General features: G+C 37.9%; 1 protein-coding gene and 1 long non-coding RNA gene across 6 annotated transcripts in view; one reads left to right on the forward strand and one right to left on the reverse strand.

Annotated features, from left to right (window-relative positions):
- The first annotated feature begins 2,858 nt into the window (after positions 1 to 2,858).
- Positions 2,859 to 18,492, forward strand: part of LOC134641242 (uncharacterized) — a 29,162-nt gene continuing 13,528 nt past the window's right edge. For 2 of the 3 annotated variants that reach the window (XR_010095515.1, XR_010095514.1), the window contains exons 1-2: positions 2,859 to 2,967; positions 3,093 to 3,162. This is a non-coding gene — a long non-coding RNA (uncharacterized LOC134641242). Of the gene's footprint in view, positions 2,968 to 3,092; positions 3,163 to 17,225; positions 17,321 to 18,492 lie in introns of those variants that run through there. The other variant, XR_010095516.1, reaches the window with a different exon arrangement.
- scn2b (sodium channel, voltage-gated, type II, beta) lies at positions 5,411 to 17,501 on the reverse strand. 3 transcript variants are annotated; one of them, XM_063493559.1, is made up of 6 exons: positions 17,254 to 17,500; positions 11,574 to 11,734; positions 11,270 to 11,486; positions 10,262 to 10,454; positions 8,702 to 8,758; positions 5,411 to 8,460 (listed from the first exon to the last, which is right to left on the reverse strand). In XM_063493559.1, the coding sequence occupies exons 1-5, from the start codon at positions 17,327 to 17,329 to the stop codon at positions 8,749 to 8,751; spliced, it is 657 nt and encodes a 218-aa protein (XP_063349629.1). In that variant the 5' UTR covers positions 17,330 to 17,500; the 3' UTR covers positions 5,411 to 8,460; positions 8,702 to 8,748. The 3 variants fall into 3 exon arrangements, with proteins under 3 accessions (XP_063349629.1, XP_063349631.1, XP_063349630.1); XM_063493561.1 differs by lacking the exon at positions 17,254 to 17,500 and adding an exon at positions 14,308 to 14,577; XM_063493560.1 differs by lacking the exons at positions 5,411 to 8,460; positions 8,702 to 8,758 and having other exon boundaries at positions 10,258 to 10,454; positions 17,254 to 17,501.

Genomic DNA, 18,492 nt, shown 5'->3' on the forward strand with positions numbered 1-18,492 from the left:
GCTAGGAAAGTTCAGAAGGACCCCCAGATACTTGAGTGCAAAATGCCAGAAAGAAGTAAGAACATGATCTTTGTGCAAAATGGACCAATTTAAAATGTCAAACAAAAATAGGTGTATGGGCATACAATAATTATGCAGTGCTTCCATATGTGTGTGACCTGTGTCTCCTTTAGATTTGCTTGACAAATCACTTATTTCTGCAGGCCTCCTCATTTCCTAAGCCCAAATGTTAAAGTTCAACCAATACAGCTGTTTCCAAAAAAAGAAGCCTTCATTTACTGCACTTTAGCTTTCATAGTTTTATTATTACCGAAGACAAAATCTGTATCTGACATACATTTGTATAATGTTTATTAATTAGCTTAGAAACATATATTTTTTAGAGATTTAACAGTAAATCAGTTAGTAAATCAAATAGTTTAAAACTTGTAATATTTTATATGTATATTTGATTTATCACAGTTGATTAATGAACATACTAGGCTATTTGATACTTGTTCATGTGCTACACATCATGTGTTCTGACTCAAACAGAGTGATGCAAAGTGGTGTCTTATCTGTAAAAATAGGCGATCATAACATCGCAAAATAAAGTTTTAACCCTCAAGTTTGTGATTTTGTTTTCTTTTGTTTGCCATAAAAGTTTGGAACAAACTACCTATTGATATAAAAAATATTCAGGTGAGCAAAGTGAGTAAATCTGTGTGTCAAAATGTAAAAAAAAATCTGTTAAATAAAGTGTTGCAGAAAATGCCTTTTATTGAATTGTGGTGTTATTGGACTTTATTTGAGTGTAGCAATACTGACAGTCAACTACAGAAAGGGTGGAGCCTATCATAGGATTGTTTTTATGCCTGATTGTTTGCTTGCAATGTATAAAGGGCCTTCTTAACACTTTGTTACAAAACATGGATGCACCAAGGCATTACCTGACCATAGCCCAGCCTTCAACCCAACTCAGCGAAGGACCACTGTGACAATTTGTAGTTGAAATGTACAGCCTGGCCTCATTCACAAGATTCATGTCTTCCCTACCAATCAACAAACACATTAATAATATTGTCACTAACGTCAGAGCCACACAGGGCCATTTCTCATAACAATTTCTCTACACCCAGTATAATTTCCCATTTCACTTAGTGATGTAAGTAAAACGTAAGCAAGCAACAAATTTTGCCTCTGCCTCATGTCAAGTCTACTGGCCTTCACCTGCCATCATAACATTAAGCTGAAAGAGCGATGGGAAATAAGACTACTTTTTTGCAGCACTGCAGCCTTGCAAATGGAACTGTTCGTCATCTGTAAATTGCTAGCACTCCTTGTGTACCCCACAATCACATCTAACATCTTGAAGAAAATTATAAATGAATCAGATTAGTCATACACAGAATAAGCTACAGTCATAACAGACTCATCCCACCCACTGTGCTCTTTGGCTGCAAGTGAATATCCACAGACAAGACACCACAACATGCTGATATGTTTAAGAACATCTTCAAATGTCTGTGTATTTGTTCTTCTTTACTTTACTTTGATTTTGATTATTTAAATTGTTGTTATTGCTCGGGAAAACTGATATAAGGTTGAGGAAGGCAACATAGCTACATTCTGCACATTTAAATGTAAGCAAAAACACTATAAAGTCTACTGATACATCATCATATATATGCTAAATAAGGTTACTTGCTCCTACATGTCGGGATTTTATCTTCACTACACTACAGAATTCCATTTTCTGGAGTCTGACACATTTTCACAGATTAATATTTAATTATTACACAATGATAATGATCATTGGTGTTAATTACACCATTCAGTCTTATAAAAAACAAACAAACAAAAAATACAAACACATTTGATGTATGACCCAAGAAAAAAATAAAAGATGAATAAACATAAATAAAAAACACTGATGATGTATATTATGCATGCTCCTTACCACTTTCGAGATTTTATTTCCTGTTTCTCTCCCCCTTTTTTTCAGAACTATCCAAACAGACGCGATGGATCCTTGACCTCCCCGGCTTGCACACACCCACATGTTGTCAGATGATACATCGTTTGGAATTTAATGTCATTTCCAAGTTCGAGTATGTGTGGGTTGCACTGATACATAGTGAGAGACATCCTCTGCCTTTACACAGTAAGGTATGTGTAGGCAAATATGTAGATGAATTCTTAGTAAATCCATGATATATGCACACAGCAAAAGAGGCAGAATGAGATGCATACACATATACAGTGATAAATCAACACATCCATCTTTGCATATGCACACTGCCACACAGTCACATGTGAGCACATGCTCACACACCTGCCACTGGACAGGGTGACCTTGGATGTGTGTAAAGAAGGAAGGCAAAGCAAGAGAGGATGTTGCACTAAAGAGAGAAGAAGAGAACATTAAGGATCAGGAGTGGAGGATGTGGGTCAGAGGAAGAGAAGTTAAAGGAAAGGAAAGACAGGATGGGTACAGGAGGAAAGAAGGGAGGAGCGGTCAGGGGAGCAGGTGGGGGGATGACAGGAGCTAGGGGAGGAGAGATGACAGGAGGCAAAGGAGGGAGGTGAGATGAGAGGCGGAGAGAGGGAGGGAGTGGAGGATCTGTTTCTGGGACGGCCAAGCCAGTGAAATGCTGCAGTGGTGCCATACTGCTCTGAATACAGCTACAGAGAAACACTGAGCTCTTAGTCCCTTCCCTCTCCTTTTTTCTATTTCCATACCTCCATCCTCTCATACCCATCCACCCAGCCACCCACCACTTTCACCTCTCTGGTTAACCTTCATCTCACCCCATACTTCGACACCCCCCCAACCCCCCTCCCCCCCCACCCCCACCCCCCTCTCTCTCTGCACCAGCCGGTGAGTGAGCAGATTTCACAACGCATCTGAGTGGAGGAAGACAAGGTGTGGGCCTCTCTCCACCTCTCCTTTTCATCTGTCCTTCCTCCTTTTCTTTACCTGAGCAGGTCAATCTGTCTCTGCTTCTCCAGCACCCATTCTCTTTGTCGCCCTTTTCAGATGTTGCTGCATGCTTGACTTTTTGTCTTTCATTGTCTTTGCTTTCTTTTTCAAATTTGTTTTGTTCCTGCAGTTTGTGGTCCCGTTATTTATATGTCCATCCATCCATCTGTCTATCGGTGCGGATCCGCATTCATCAAAAGGTGAGTCATGTCTAAAAGTTAACAGCAAATGTGCTGTCCATTTTGATTCACGCACTCACACACCTACCATTAAAGTTAGAGATGTTAAGTACCAGATGGCAAAGCCGATATTTTATGAACTGCAACTGGCCTCTTGCTGAAAATTAGTTTTGGAGGTTTATTGTGCAGTATTATATTGTCTCATTGTTAAAAGTCAGATATCAAGTTGTGTATAATTGGCTTAGTACTCTTTAACAAGATGATAGCTTGGTGTCTAAAAGGTTTAAGTATAAAAACTGTTTGCAGAAATAAGTTTTGTGCAGTAGCACTGTAGCCAGACCCTTTAAATGCATCATTTTGTTGTCTTAAATTTTTTTTTTTGGTTTTATATGTCCCACATGTTGTGTGATTAACTTCACAAGAACATTTCAATCTCCTAATATACATCATAGGAATGTTTGTCAAACTATACACAGCTGTTATTAGCTGTTTCTCTGTAGACTTGTGCTTTTGGTTTCTCGACCATGGTTTTTAATCGGACATTTCTGTATCACCTTTGTAGTTTGAAGTGTCAGATTTGTTGCACTGTTGTCATTATGAAAGCTCTTCCAGAGCTGAAAACATTATTTCAAAACCGAAGTATTACTGAAACTGCCGTTCTGTGCGTGGTTTGATGTAGGTTTGCTTCTTGTCTGCGTTGTAGTAAAGACACTGAATGCATCCTTTAATCTTCATTAACAAAGTCACCTCTGATTGATTCTCAGTGGAGCAGCTCCAACTTGTCCTCTTGGATGAGATCAGAGTACAGCTTGGCTTTCTAGCTTTGAGAATAATTACTGCTCATATAGTGTATACTTGAGCTATCATAGTGTAAAGAGCAGATCCTTGGAACAGTTGAAAGATACTCACTTGGTGGCATAGCATAGTAGTAAAAGAAAATATGCTGTGCAGTACTATCAAAGACAATGAGGGCTTTTAAGATGCAACAGCATTGCTTTTTACTGAATGACAGGTGAATGATGGGATGCTATAAGTCGCAACATGGTTACAGCTGTTAGCGGTGTTAATGGATGAAGGATTTGATATCACAGGTTAGCTTTGACTCTGAAAAAGGGGTTCCTACTGTGGCATTTGCATGTAGGTCTGTATCCTTGCCAGTTTTCTTTGGTGACTTTGTTTTCCACTCAGTGCAAAGACATGAGGTGATGCCAGGACTCTAAATAGACTGCAGCAGAAAGTGAGAGTTATTTTATCATGCTTGTGACAACTGGTGCTATATTGATTTTTACTTGTTCCTGTAATCACAAGACATTTTTGATAATGCATAATGTGCTTCCCCATCTTGGTGTTGTTCCAACATTGCAACTGACCAATCACCTTGTTGTGATGTCCTAACTGCAATGTGGGGAGAAAAGAAAAAATATCTTTGTTTGTATAAAATTTCTCTGGCACAAATGGTAAAGAAAGTGTTTTCTTTATTAATACACAGAAAACAATAAATATATATAAAGTTAGGTTAGCTATTAGCCAAATTTATGCTACTCATGTTATTTTACTAGTAGTAGCTTTAAATAGAATTAGCCAATTTTTGCTAATGGTAACTGAATCCCACATACCACAACATACTAACAGGAAGCTATCAAAGAAGAGTTAATGTATGCCACCCTCAGCCCAGCAGTCAGAGCCTGATCTTTATCAGGTAACGAAAACAGTGATCAGCCAGGCTTGAAGCACATTGGCTTACATTTCTCCCTGTACATGGTTCTACAGTGTAGAATTGTAGTTGATTGCTTTAAAGTGTCTTCGGGCTGGTTTTCAGCTCTGCTTTGTATTTCCAGCTTTGTACAGAAGACGATTAGGGCTACTGGAATAAAAAAGTGGAGGCATCTTTTTTTTCAGAATTCTGAGAAAAAACTCAGAATTCTGATTTTCTTTCTGTGTGTTTAAACAAACACTAGAAGACAAATTGTTGGGATTTGTGCCAGGGAGTCGATAAGTAGCTCAAGCTTAATACTATTAACTGGTAATAATGTGACAGTGCATTTCATGTTATGGAGTAACAGGAAAGTAACATAACAAGTAGTGTAACAAATAATTTTCTCTGGTGTGTAAATAAGTAAGACAATGAAATATGAAATGAAGAAAAAAAACCCAAAAGGTACCAAGTGATGTGTAACATATTGCATTTTTGCAATGATCAGAACAAACATGTATATCTCTTGGATGGATAGTTAAAAAATGACAAAAACCTGATATTTTCATATATATTTATTTGAAATACATTGCCACTTGTTTTAGAGGCAGCGCAGTGCAAGCATAACTTTGATGTCCACTAACATGTAAAGTGATATAACAGAAACTATTCAGGGCAAATTCATAGCTTGAGGTGGAAAACAGCAGTGCACAATATCTAGCACATTATATATTTTTTTAACTGTAAACTATTTTGAATAATAAGTATACTACACCACAATATATATACAATATTGCTGATAAAACCTGTCTGGTGATAACTGCAGTAAATTTGCCCTAAATGTTAATCTGCCATCACCTAATGGGTCTACAAACCCTGTAACTTAAACATGCATGATTACACACAGACAGCAGTGTACCAGGAAATGTGAAAAAGCTAATGAAAAAACTCAAAATTTTGTAATCACTTTATTATTCTTTAGCGCATGATTGTACGAAGTGACAATTTAAGCTTTTATTGACCAGCACAGAGCAACACAAAGTTGTGAACATATTACTGTGACTTTAAAGATGTGCCATTAATATTTGATGAAATTATGCAGTACATCATCCATAATAATGGACAAAAAAATGATAAAATCATAGATCTTAACAGACCTAAATATAGACCTGTACACAATTTATTTTTTTATTATTTTTTTTAACAGAGCCAAAACCCAGGTCAGGCCAAGCCACCAGATTTGGAACCCTCCCGTTTAACAGTTACTGAGACATCACCTTGTGACACTGCTGTCTCATTATCGTAGTAAACTGAAGTTGAATCATCATGGGACATTCTGACAATAACAAAGTGTACATGCTGGATTGATATTAAAGAGTGATCAAGTATTTTACTAGGAGAATATATATTTTAAAAACATTCAAGATTCTCTAGTCAACTTAATAGTGAAATACACAATCACACATTCCCTATAACAGTTTTAATATCATTATAATATCTGCACTATATATGTTTTTTCTCTCATTTCCATTATATTCACATGATCTCCACTACATTAACATTAGAATATGTATCACTGTTTTGAGGTGCAAACAGTTTTGCACACCGTTGTTGAGGTAAAGTCATTACTTTGGAGACTTAGCTAGAATAGAATATGTAAAGCTTTACAACTATTTAATAGACATTTTTTCTTAAGCTTTTATATACACTCTAAAAAGTGTATAAATTGGGAAGCAGTGATTCAGTTTGTCCATTTTTATGTTTCTATAAAACAGGATTTCTGTCAGTTAGGAATGTAAACATTCAAATATTTGCTTTCAGCTGGGACTTATACCAGCTCGTGATATAGGAGATGGAGATTAGTACAATATATTGCTGTTGTCTGTGTGTAGGTCACTGTTGTGACAACCTTTAATAGATTCTATCAATAAAAGTTGGCACATAAATTATAAGACTCAATATTCTTCAATGTTGTGGCCGTCATTTTAAACTTTCTTTCGTATGTTTTTGTTCTTTTACAAAGTGTTAGTTGTGTTTATATTGTGTGGATTTCTGAGAATTCTGAGTGGAATATGCAAATGACTGTATAATGCAGTGCAGTCACAGATATCATCAGGACTAAAACGTTTTCATTGTATGTAAAACAGAGAATGAACTGAAATCTGTGCTTATCACTGCAACTTCTCTATTCAGGCACTCCAAGTCATTCCTATACAGTATCAGGCTTAATGGAAAGGTGCCTGTTATGGGGGTGGACGGTATGACATACAGTAGAATTATTTTAAAAAGAAATTTAAAAAAAAGAATAAAGAATGCTATTTTGTTTGCATTAGTATAGAATCTAAACTACATAACATATTCTGAACAGCAATTCATGTAATCATGTTATTCATTTAAGTTATTTAATTTATTAATAACAAACTGCTAAGACATAGGACAGAGGCAGCTCAAAAATGTGTAGATACTGAAAAACATTTTGTTATTTTGAAATATTTGCAATAATGAAATCTTGAATGGTTTGAAATAGTTGCAGTATTCTAGTGTAAAGACAAATATTAATGGGGCACTTGTTTTTCTGGTTTCTGAGAGAAGTTGACTGAATAAAAAAACCCTATCTGTAGAGTGCACAGACCAACTGCTTTGTCAAAATTCACCAGATATTAGGAATGTTTGAGAATGCTTTCTGACTCAGACACAAGTAGATTTCGAGCTCCGTGTAAACATAATTTGGCTCACTCACTGAAAACTGGTCATATTTATATAATAGCAAAATCCAGCTGTGCATCTAATGTATGTTAAGACATGGTGTCCATACAGGCAGTTAAAAGACTTTAAGGCAATGTTTAAAAATACCCCACTAGATTCACAGTATGTATGTTAAAAAAACAACAAAAAAACCATTCAAAACAAAACCCCAACATTGGACGTGTTAGACATTGGAGTTATCAGCAATTTACTGCCACAACAGATATACACGCTGCATATGATAGTTGAAATAGCTTCAGCTTTCATTATGTATGAAGCTTTATCTCCACAACCACTGTTATATTTATCAATAGCTCATTGCAGGCAGTTAAAGGTTTTTCTCCCAAAGCATGGGACTGAATATAAAACATTACAGCTATACAAACAGTAACAGCAAAAATATTACACTGTCATTCAGTTTTTTAGTTAAAGTTCTATATTCAAAATATACCCTCATATAGTTTTTTTTAAGTCATACCGCCCAGCCCCATAGCCCGCCATATATTATGCTATGAAAATGGCATTCTGTGTCATAAGAAAGACCTCTAATGTTATTAACAGTGAGTTAAAGCTATGAATAAAACAATATGCATTTACTGGGTAAGTTACCAGATATTTTCGAGGAAATAGACACATTTGATTCAGACATACAAAAATATCCTCAATCACATAGACACTTTGAAAACACACACACACACACACACACACACACACACACACACACACACACACACACACACACACACACACACACACACACACACACACACAAAGAAACAGATATATGTGCATTAGACATCCACGCACACACAAACATGCAAACGGGATGGAAGCATAAAGAGGTGTGATTACTATAGATCCTCAAGAAGGGATGGATATGTCTGAAAGACAAGAGAAAGTAACATTTTTTACTTAAATGCAATAGGTATAGTGTGTTCTGTTCATTACAAATCCCTTTAAATTTCTTGCTAATGACATTCTTAAATAGCAAGTAAGATGGAAAGCTAACATTACTAAGGTTTAAGTTAACTGTTTCCTTTTTTTCTTCAGGTCAAGTTACACTCCATAGCAGACAATGGGCTTCCAATGGATAAATAACTGTTTAGCTGAGGAGATATTTACCAGGGTTTTGGGAGCTCCACAGGCTTCTGGTTTAACCACATGATCCATTATGGTTGCCTGTAGCAAAAAGAGATGCAACATTATGACAGCAGGTTAGCTTTCAAGTAGAATGACACATAGATAAATAGCTACATACTTTATTTACACCCAAGGGGAAATTCAAACATCCAGCATCTCCATTTAAAAGCACACATCCATACAGTTCTAACCATAAATAAATACATAAATAAAATATTTAACTCATGTTAAAAATGGGGATAAAAGAGGGTGTTAAAAAGACTAGGAGCCGTCTGCCCAGCCAGTGTGGAGAGGGTGTCTGCTGTTGTCCATTATAGCTTTCAGTTTTTCAATGATGATAAAGTGAATAAGTCAAAGACATAGTTCTGTCAGGGCTATTTTATTTCTTTTGTGCCAGCAAAACTCTTTCCATCCCTGGCCATTGTTAACACTTAAACCTGCACTATAACCAACACCAAAATCGAATAAATAATAAATATGAGTGTAAATAGGTTGATTCCCTGCGGCATGGCGCTGATGACTGTTGCTGCTTTTCTGTTTATTGTTATGTATCTACTGTGCATTGGCAGAAACCACTTACACTTCCATTTCTTATTGCTGTAAGACACTGCTGACTATTAATTGTAAAACCAATACCACAGAATACTGCGCGCACTTATGTGGTAGCCAAGTTAGATCGGCAACCATTAGTCTGGTATACAGAAATGGCATTTCACAATCAGGAGTGGAATACACTGGTAATACGCTAACACGTTTTACATGAAAAACAGTGATCACATCATTTCATACCTAAATCATTTTTTTTGCAGAAATACAGGGTCTGTTCCTAAATGGAGCTCTTTAGATGGAATATTGGTAAATGGACTGGGTCTTATATAGTGCTTTTCTACTTGAGCGCTCAAAGTAATTTTTAATATAATAAGTACTGCAACACTGCTAAAAGGTGAAGTTCCTAAGAAGATCATCATTTAGTGAAGCGGCTTTGTTTTATGCTTGATGTATGTTTTAAGTCTGCAGACATTTATATATAAAACATTGTTGCAAAGCTAACATAAGCTAAAGAGTACAGTTTGGCCATGACAAACACTAGAAATGAACACCTGGCACAAACTCACTCGTGTTTTTGGGTCAAAACAGCTTCTGTACTATTTATATTATGATAAAGTTAAACTTGGATATTGCATAGTTCACTACTCCAGCACTTCTTTCTTTCTTTTTTCTTTTAAATAAAAGCACTTGCTATATTTCTGCCCAAGAAGAGCTAAACATGGGGCGTTTTGTTTTTTTCCTTTAGAAGTTGAACTTAACTGGGAAAAAATGGCAGTAACAATAATAATAATAATAGGAAAAAAGTACCAGACATTTATCCCCTAGTGTGCTATGTGATATTTGCCATAGCAGAATACTCTTTTTATACGTAGCCTATGTTGTAAGAAAACAGCTGCTGTAGGAGAAGTGGCATCCCACTTCTTTACTTTTCTGTGTTTGTGCTGCTCGTAGTTTTCAAGTGATGGTTAATGCTTTTATGTCAAGATTTCTTACTTGGTTCCTTCTTCTGCAACACCTTCAGCCTCCAGTTTCCCCTCCTCCTCCATTTTTTCCTCTGAAATGAGTTCCTGTTTCCTGTGTCGACGGAGACATTTCACAACTACCATGGAAAGGATCAGCAGTGCTAATGCTCCTCCCACAGAAGCCCCAATGGCAACCGCAATGGTTGAATCCCTTGGAGGTGGGACTGAGGAAAGGAGAGGAAAGGGTTAAGCATTTTGTAGACAAGTGAAGTGCTGACTAAAAGCTCTGTAGGGTTGATTAAACAGAGTGGAAAGTAAGAAAGTGCTGCTGAGTTGGTCCATGTGAGTGCATGTGTGTGTGTGAGAGATGCTGATGGACTAAGTTCAACCTCTTGTTGGTCATTAATAAGTAAAAAAGCTGAATCATCATCATCAGGAGATCGTCATGCTCGAGAAACAAACATATACAAAGTATGTTAGATGTGATTAATATATGTCACTTATAGCTGAGTCATTTTTATATATTTATTGACACTGGATCTTCAAAAATCTGCTGTTGATTTCATTAAATCATCAGAGTGGCTTCGTTCCCTGAATGAAGATTTGCAGAAGTAGGTAAGAGAGAGGCAAAGCTGCAGATCATCCTACACAGGATAATCAAAGCAGTCAAAGCAGTGCAAACAGCCCCTGTATGATCAATGTTATGATAAAGTTAAACTCGCATGTGGTATAGTTCACTATCTGCTACTACTAGTAGTGAGATACTACTTTTTGTCTTACTGACAAGTGGAATTTTTTAGGAATCTGGTATAGTTGAATATTTATGTATTATTTTCCAAACTGACAACATTTTGTGCTGTGGTTATTGTAACTTGTTGTTCTGAGATGATTTCATATTGCATACTGACGTTAAATGGCACCAAATGATGCTTAGTGAAATGGGAATGTAATTCTGACACACATGCATTTGTTTCACAAGTTGATCAGTGGGATAAGGTTACCCACTTTGTGTGTGCAGAAGTTACAATTAGAATCTTACGTTCTGTGACAACATTGAGCTGTATGATACCATGTCCCTGGATGCGGTCTGGGGGGTTTCTCACATAGCAGTTGTAAATACCCTCATCCTCCAGTTGAACATTTAATAGAGTGATTGACAGGTCATTCTTATCCAGGTTCCCAGCAAACGTGACCCTTTCCCCGAACCGTTCTGATCGAAGAGGCACCATTCCCCTTTTCTTATAGTATGTCATGAACTATGAAAAGAGAGCAAGCTTTTGTAACTGGCTCAGAGATTTAAAATGTAAGTACTTTGCTAAAAATTTATGAAGTATCCATTTTACCAGTTCCTGTGTATCGTTGCGTGTTTCTTGGTAGGTCCAATTCATGGCAAACTTGGTAACATCCATCTTATAGCAGGAAGTGAACACGCAAGAGATTTTTACCGTTGTTCCATTTAGTGCATTAATGCTATTGGCCACAATTACGTCCATGCTTGAACAACCTGTGAATACAAATAAACAGCATTAGTGATGATAGTACTAAGATTAATACATTACATTTAAACCATTAAGGAGGCCCCGGGGCAGACCCAGGACACGCTGGAGAGATTACATCTCTCGCTTGGCCTGGGAATGTCTTGGTGTTCCCAGGCCAAGCGAGAGACATCATCTCTCGCTTGGTCTGGGAATGGAAGGTGTGGGTTTCTCTGCTTAGGCTGCTGCCCCTGCGACCCGGCCCCAGATAAGCGGAAGAAAATGGATGGATGGACATTTAAACCAATTTATATCCATTTAAAGTTCGAAAAAAATACTAAAATTTATGAGAATGGTCAAAGCATAATTTAACATAAAATGTCTATCAACTAGTTTAGCGTTATTAAAAGCTGAGAACTATGTTCATATATATATTATATATATATATATATAATATATATATATATATGTATATATGTATATATGTATGCCATTTAAGCAACTATTCTGATATTCTCAAATGAAAGCCAAATGCTTCTAAATGTACATAATATAAAATGAAATGAAACAGAAGTATCGTTTAGGTTCCTCAAGTTTCCTCCTCCCCTCTAACATCCTGTCTCAGCATGGGCTCACACTCCCCAGACAGAATCTGTGCCTCTCTCTCAGTAAGTATGTGTGTGTTTGTGCGTGCGTGTGTGATGGGACTCTGCACCATTCTCTCCTCTGCAGTCGAGTGTTTCTGGCTCCCTTCCCACTGCTGCTGCACCACTCCACCGGCCTGCCTCTCTGCACCACACGCACCCACACACACACACACACAATTTTCTATGTGCACAGTCCACCATAGTCAGGTGTGCTGTGAAGCAGCACTGCACCTGCTTCAACCCCTATCTCCCTAATAAACACACACATGCATGCATACACATCCTCCAAGAAAGTGTTAGCAGTGAGCCCACCCCACTAGCGGTGCTGTTTCAATGTCATCCCTTCGTAGTGACCTATCTGTACACTGCTAACAGCAATGCACTCCAACAGCCGTTGCTGTCCTTGCCGCACATACACACACATACAAGGACTACCGTCATATGTGTGTCTTTGGTAGTGGAAGCTGTAAACATTCAGATATAAAACAAGGGAAACTGTTTGACATAGGCTCCTGCTGACTCAGCAGTCCTGTGGAGAGTCGGAAAAAAAGAGGCAGATGCAGAGACTTGCTAACAGATGAAATACTGCAGTGAAGAACCCTCATGTGACTCCTCCCTCTCACTGCCCCTCCCAATTTTCCTCTCCCCCATCTTTGTCCACCTCTCTTGCCTCCTTCCTTGTACCGCTTTCCAACCCCTAACACAGCCCCCCACCCCCAACCCCTTTTTTCTCTTTTTGTCTCAATTGCTTCTTTGTAATGCAAGGTCAGTGCAGAAGAAAGTAAAGTGAGGTAGATCTCTTACCTCCTCCATACTGTTCCCTCTCCATACCTTTATTTCTTTAGGTTTGAATTGTGCAAATGAAATCAATTTCACAATAAATGTGTAAGTTGGTAAAAAGTATCCATTTTCATTTAATAGAACAAAAATATTATGAAGGAGTAAAGCCAGCAGTCTAAAATGATTCGCAGACAACATAGTGTTCCAAATAACTACAGCCCTTTGGTTATCCAGTAAATATAAAATCCAGTAAAGTTTTGTAAAAACATATATATCTAGATAGTATGCATATAGCATGATTTTCTTTTAGAACTACTCTGGACTAATCTCCTCTGCTTCCAAGTCTCAATCCAATTAGGCCTCTGCAGGATAGCATGGACAAAACTTTCAGATAAAGAATCCGCTGAAGAGCAACTTTACAGAATACACAATATCTGAAAGTCTCTTCTCCACATAGCAGCAAAACAGCTTTGAGTGCACAAACGCTTCAGTTAAGTATTGAGAGGTTGTTCCAAATAAAATGACATCCCCCCAGCTTATTTTAATTTAATTGATTTAAAAAGACTAAGCCTACTGAGGAGAGGCTTAATATGAACTTCGTGTTTGACTCTGACCTCTGACTTCCTCATCCCTCAGAGCCTGACTTCCATGTTTACCACAAAGTGTCCATAACCCACTCTAATTGGGTTTTAAATTTCACCTACACTGTCTGTCTAAAGACCTCTGTTGTTGTCACAAAATCTAATATTTTAACAACAAATCTGCCTTCAGCATTCAGTCAGACAGTGTCTGCTGGTTCAGAAGTGCTTATTGGTTTCGCTAAGCCATGGGCACTATATTATGTGCACAGGAGATTTGGGAGATTAAGTTGGGACAAGACAGTATTTGTTATTCACTTAGCTTCCACTTGGACAATGATCGTGTCACCGCATGTACTGTTTTTGCGTGTGAAAAATGTTCCAACAAACAAATGACTTTTTGGTGTTTTGGGAGACTTGGTGCAAGCTTGATTGCATGCGGGAAAGGGAGAGAGTAAACACTGGGAACTGTATATATTGCTCCAGCAGCAGAGATCAGTTTTGTTGTCAAGAGTTACACTTGTTTTTAAATAAACCAGACACATTTCTGTGGATAACATTTCACACCGGCATGCTGCTTTTAAATGTCTGACTCACTTGAACTGTCTCTAGTGCCCTCTGCCTTGGAGACAGTCTTACTACATTCTGCATACTGCAGCAGCCAGAAGCAACCCCCCCCCCCGGATCAGATTTTCTCTGATTACGGCACAACTCATCCAAGCCAAGGCTCATTCTGATAACCCTGTAAGATAATACAAAAAGAAAATGGAGACTATTTGGGTGATATGTTACACACATGTTAGTTTTGTACATGGGAGACAAATAACCAGTGATGTAGCCAGGCCTTTATTGATCTTCTTTCATTTTAGTGTTTTAGCCTTAGACTTTTCCTTTAGACTAAAAACAAGACACGCAAAATATTGATGAGTGGTTTAAGGAGGAGGCTTTAAAAAGTACGCCATGTTCTCTGTCTTCCTTCACCCTTTATGCATTATTGACAACCAAGTGTACTTATAGTAGAGTCACAAAGTCTGGATGTTTTATGGTACACTTTACAGATATTAAAACAGTCAGCAGTCTCATAATCTTTCAGTAAACTCTAAGGTAGACATGCAAAACCACAAAAGTTTGCACATGTTCACTCAAGTTTTTATGTGGAAGATGTTTTATAACAAACTAAGTACCACTTATTGGTATTGGTACTGCAAAGTACCAATTATTACTGGTTATTAACCAACCAAGCAAGGTATTAGCGACCTTTGTAATGGATCATGTCCACCAGGACAATGACAAATTGTTCATTACTACCTCTAAATAACAGCTGTACTATTCCTAAATATACTAAGGTAAAAATAATTCGTTTAACAGTTCCAGTTTGCTCCTGTGCTAGGAATCATGATTGTGTCCCCAGTTTTCTCTTGCCAAAGTATACACCATACATAAAGACACTTGGACACCCTTCCTCTGCAGCAAAGTGGAGCTAATCATGGCTTTCCAAAGTACTTGTCAAATATCTTCCAACAGTCCAGCTTTCTGCTACAGTTACCAAACTCCCATCTGCTGCAGAACTTCTTCATTTTTCTTCTTCTTGACTACTATTACATTTGACTCGGATATCATGACTGGTGGTAAGCTACATACACACTGGAAGCAAATCACAGGAATATCATCTCTGAGACTACACAAAGCGTGAAGTGACTACTGCCCATTTCCCATCATTCCCATAACTGTGGATGATAGGAAATGGGCAGGATGCGAAATAAACTTTTCTCAACTGAAGACTGAAATGACTACCAATGAGAGTGAAAAGCACTGTAGTGTTAAGCTGCCCAGTTTGGAAATCAACTAAGCCACAGCGCCTATGACAATAATGATGTTAACATCTCACATAATACAGTCGTGTTTAAAGTCCAGCCTTTTCTGTTTCAAACATTTGTCAATTATATAAACAAATTAAATTTCCACCACTCTGAATTACTGTAAGGATTCAGCTGTGATAACCTGAAACCTCTGTACTTAAGCTTGCCATGTTTTAAGGCAGTGCACTGTTATTACATGCCTCCTCGTGTCATTGTGCTGCTGCCCTCTAGTGCCTCTCTGTGAGAACTGAAATGGTGCAGGTGATGAGTAAAGTGACACTGATGGACAGAAGGAATTGTGTTAGAAAGAAAAACTGCAGAAATAAAGTCTGTAGGATGCTACACTCACATGTTTACAGAATTATTTGTCTAGACAACTGATAATTCACAATCCATAACAACATTTTACTGTAACACAAAATATCTCATTGTTTATGGGAACAGCGTTTTAATCACCTACTGTGTCTGAAATGTGGATCAGCATTGCTAAATGACACTGCAGCTGGCTGCTTAGTTCAGATTTTTAATAATGTGAGGTTCTGTTTTTGATATATGAGCCTATGTAAGATGAATTTGTCCCAACACAAATGCACACTCACACACAAAGAGGGTGTGTGTGTTTCAGCTTTTCTTTCCTTTAGTACTAGATTTACGTTGCGAAAAAACAAACAAACAGTAACACACAAAGAAGGTGTGTCAGGCAACAGGTTTGCTGGCAAAAGTTAACTTTTGTGCATCTATTTTCAGCTATAAAAAAGGGTGAAACAACAAAGGGTGCTTTCATTGAAAACTATGCTGCTATGAGTTTACCTATATTTCTAAAATGGTTAATATAATTTACACTATTGAAATATGATCCTTCATGACATCTCCTTCCCGTGCTGTCCCTAAGACCGACCTTCCTAACACAGTGCTGGGATTTTGGATTTCACATTTGAGACTAACATAAGTAGCAGTGGGGGAATATTGGGGCTTCTATTATAGTATAATAAAGAGAGCATTGTTCTGATCTCTGCTAAAGATGTGCTTAAAATTTGGGCCTCTTTACTTATTAATACATTGTTGATGGTAAGGCTCTTGTAGGGTGTGCTCACAACGTTACTGTGAATTATCATGTCTATCTGTTATTGAACAGACAGGAGTGTCTCCTGATAACATTAGCACAGCCTTAACACGCCATTAAAGGCCTATTTCTATCCATCACTCACTGCACTCACAACATTGAGCCATACTTGAGCGACCTGCTGGGTACTACTAGTACTTGCACAAACAAAGCCAATATTTATTTTTGTATGCTGCATCATAATCCTCTTTAAGGGCTGTGATGTATTGGGTCAGTAATTTAGCTGTCAACAGAGGCTAAATTAAGATACAGAGGGGCAAACGGGTCGTTTCCCAGTCAGAACAGCGGATCAAAAAGCAGCGCTTTGCTTAAACTGGTCGCATAAAACCACAGTATTATGTTTTTTGTCACGGCCTTGTCAAACTAGTAAATGCAGGGATGTCAGTCCCGCGACATTATCTCATATTATAGGAATGGCCCCCTCCACCCCTCCCATCTACCCCCCTCTGTTACCATACAACCCACACGCGCAAATACGAGTGATAAGGAAATATAATGTCATCGCACCTTTGATCGTGTACCTATGTATCAGAGCATCGGTTCGGGTGTTTTGTTTCTTACCGGAGAGCGAGAGCATTAGCAGCAGCGCGCTCACCAGCTGAACGCCAGACCTTCTCTCCTGCGCGGGGTAAGACATTTTCTGTCCTTCTTGTTAAAAAAAATGAAGCCTATATCTTTATAAAAAATATAGTAAAATATAAAAGCAGAAAGCCTGCTCGTGTTTGCCTTAAAATGCTAAAAAGAGTGTTTCTTTTAGAGGCAGGAAATGGCTGGCAGTGTCTGTAGCGTTATGACGGTTGATTTCGTGGTTGTCGAGTTCTTGGGGGGTAACGCTGTAGGAGGGAGGGCAGGACAGAAAAGCGTGAAAGAGGGAGGATATCTCCATTCAGATGCGACCTCCACAGACCATTTGTCAGAAATGGTAAATATAGCCTACTTCAAGGCAGTAAGCTCAAGGATAAATAGATGGACGACGATTCTTCTTCTTCTTCTTCTTACTGGATACATGTACTGACTTTGGTGGGAAAAATATGTAATTTTCACTTTAGCAAAATTAACTCTGGCGTTTTATACTTCTATTTCTTATGCATCAAAATGACAGGGACATTTAAATGATTGTAGGCTCAGTAGGAAAAAAATATTACGTATTTTTATGATTATTTATTATCATGAATAACAAAGCTTAAACTGAAATCAGCCTATCATTAGAAAAAAAACAAATACACATAAAATAATACAATTTTTAGTCTGTATTTATTTTATGCGTTTTATTGTGTTTTGTCCTCGCAAAAAAAGAAGCGGTCATGTAGAGAAACAAAAAATAAATTAATTAATAAATAAAAAAATCGACCACCCTGCTTTAATCCATTTCTCCATCCAGCCTTACCTTTGTGGTAGGCTGGAGACGATGCTGGGAAATAAAAGAGGCAAACACCCCCCTGGTCACATTCACTCATCTTTTCACCTGCTATGTCATCTGCTGCTATGGATACAAACTGGAGAGGCCAGCATCAAGTGTGGCATATATTTGATAAAACGAGGGAGATGGGCTGGAGGAAGACATGGCTGTGAGGTGGATGCAAATAGGAGCCAGTTTATTCCTCACAGCAGAGATAATATCAACTTTCCGAAGAAAATGATAATGTCAGCATTTAGGAAAGAGAAGAAAATTTGGGGAAACAAAGACTGAGATGGAGGGTAGCGGGTGCTTAGACAAGGAGAGAGTAAGAACCCTGAGGGTAATAATGGGGAAGTGGTTTATGGACATTGTTCCATTAGGAGTGGAAAAAGGTTGGAAGG

Source organism: Pelmatolapia mariae, linkage group LG14, assembly GCF_036321145.2.
Source record: "Pelmatolapia mariae isolate MD_Pm_ZW linkage group LG14, Pm_UMD_F_2, whole genome shotgun sequence".
In the NCBI taxonomy this organism is placed as follows: Eukaryota; Metazoa; Chordata; class Actinopteri; order Cichliformes; family Cichlidae; genus Pelmatolapia; species Pelmatolapia mariae.

Excerpts from the sequence above, each read along its gene's own strand:
- scn2b (XM_063493559.1), bottom strand. The coding sequence starts at position 17,329 with ATGTCTTACCCCGCGCAGGAGAGAAGGTCTGGCGTTCAGCTGGTGAGC. Across the intron at positions 11,735-17,253 it reads GCTAATGCTCTCGCTCTCCG|GTTGTTCAAGCATGGACGTA; the intron begins GTAAGAAACAAA and ends TTGTATTCACAG. Across the intron at positions 11,487-11,573 it reads GCAACGATACACAGGAACTG|TTCATGACATACTATAAGAA; the intron begins GTAAAATGGATA and ends CTCTTTTCATAG.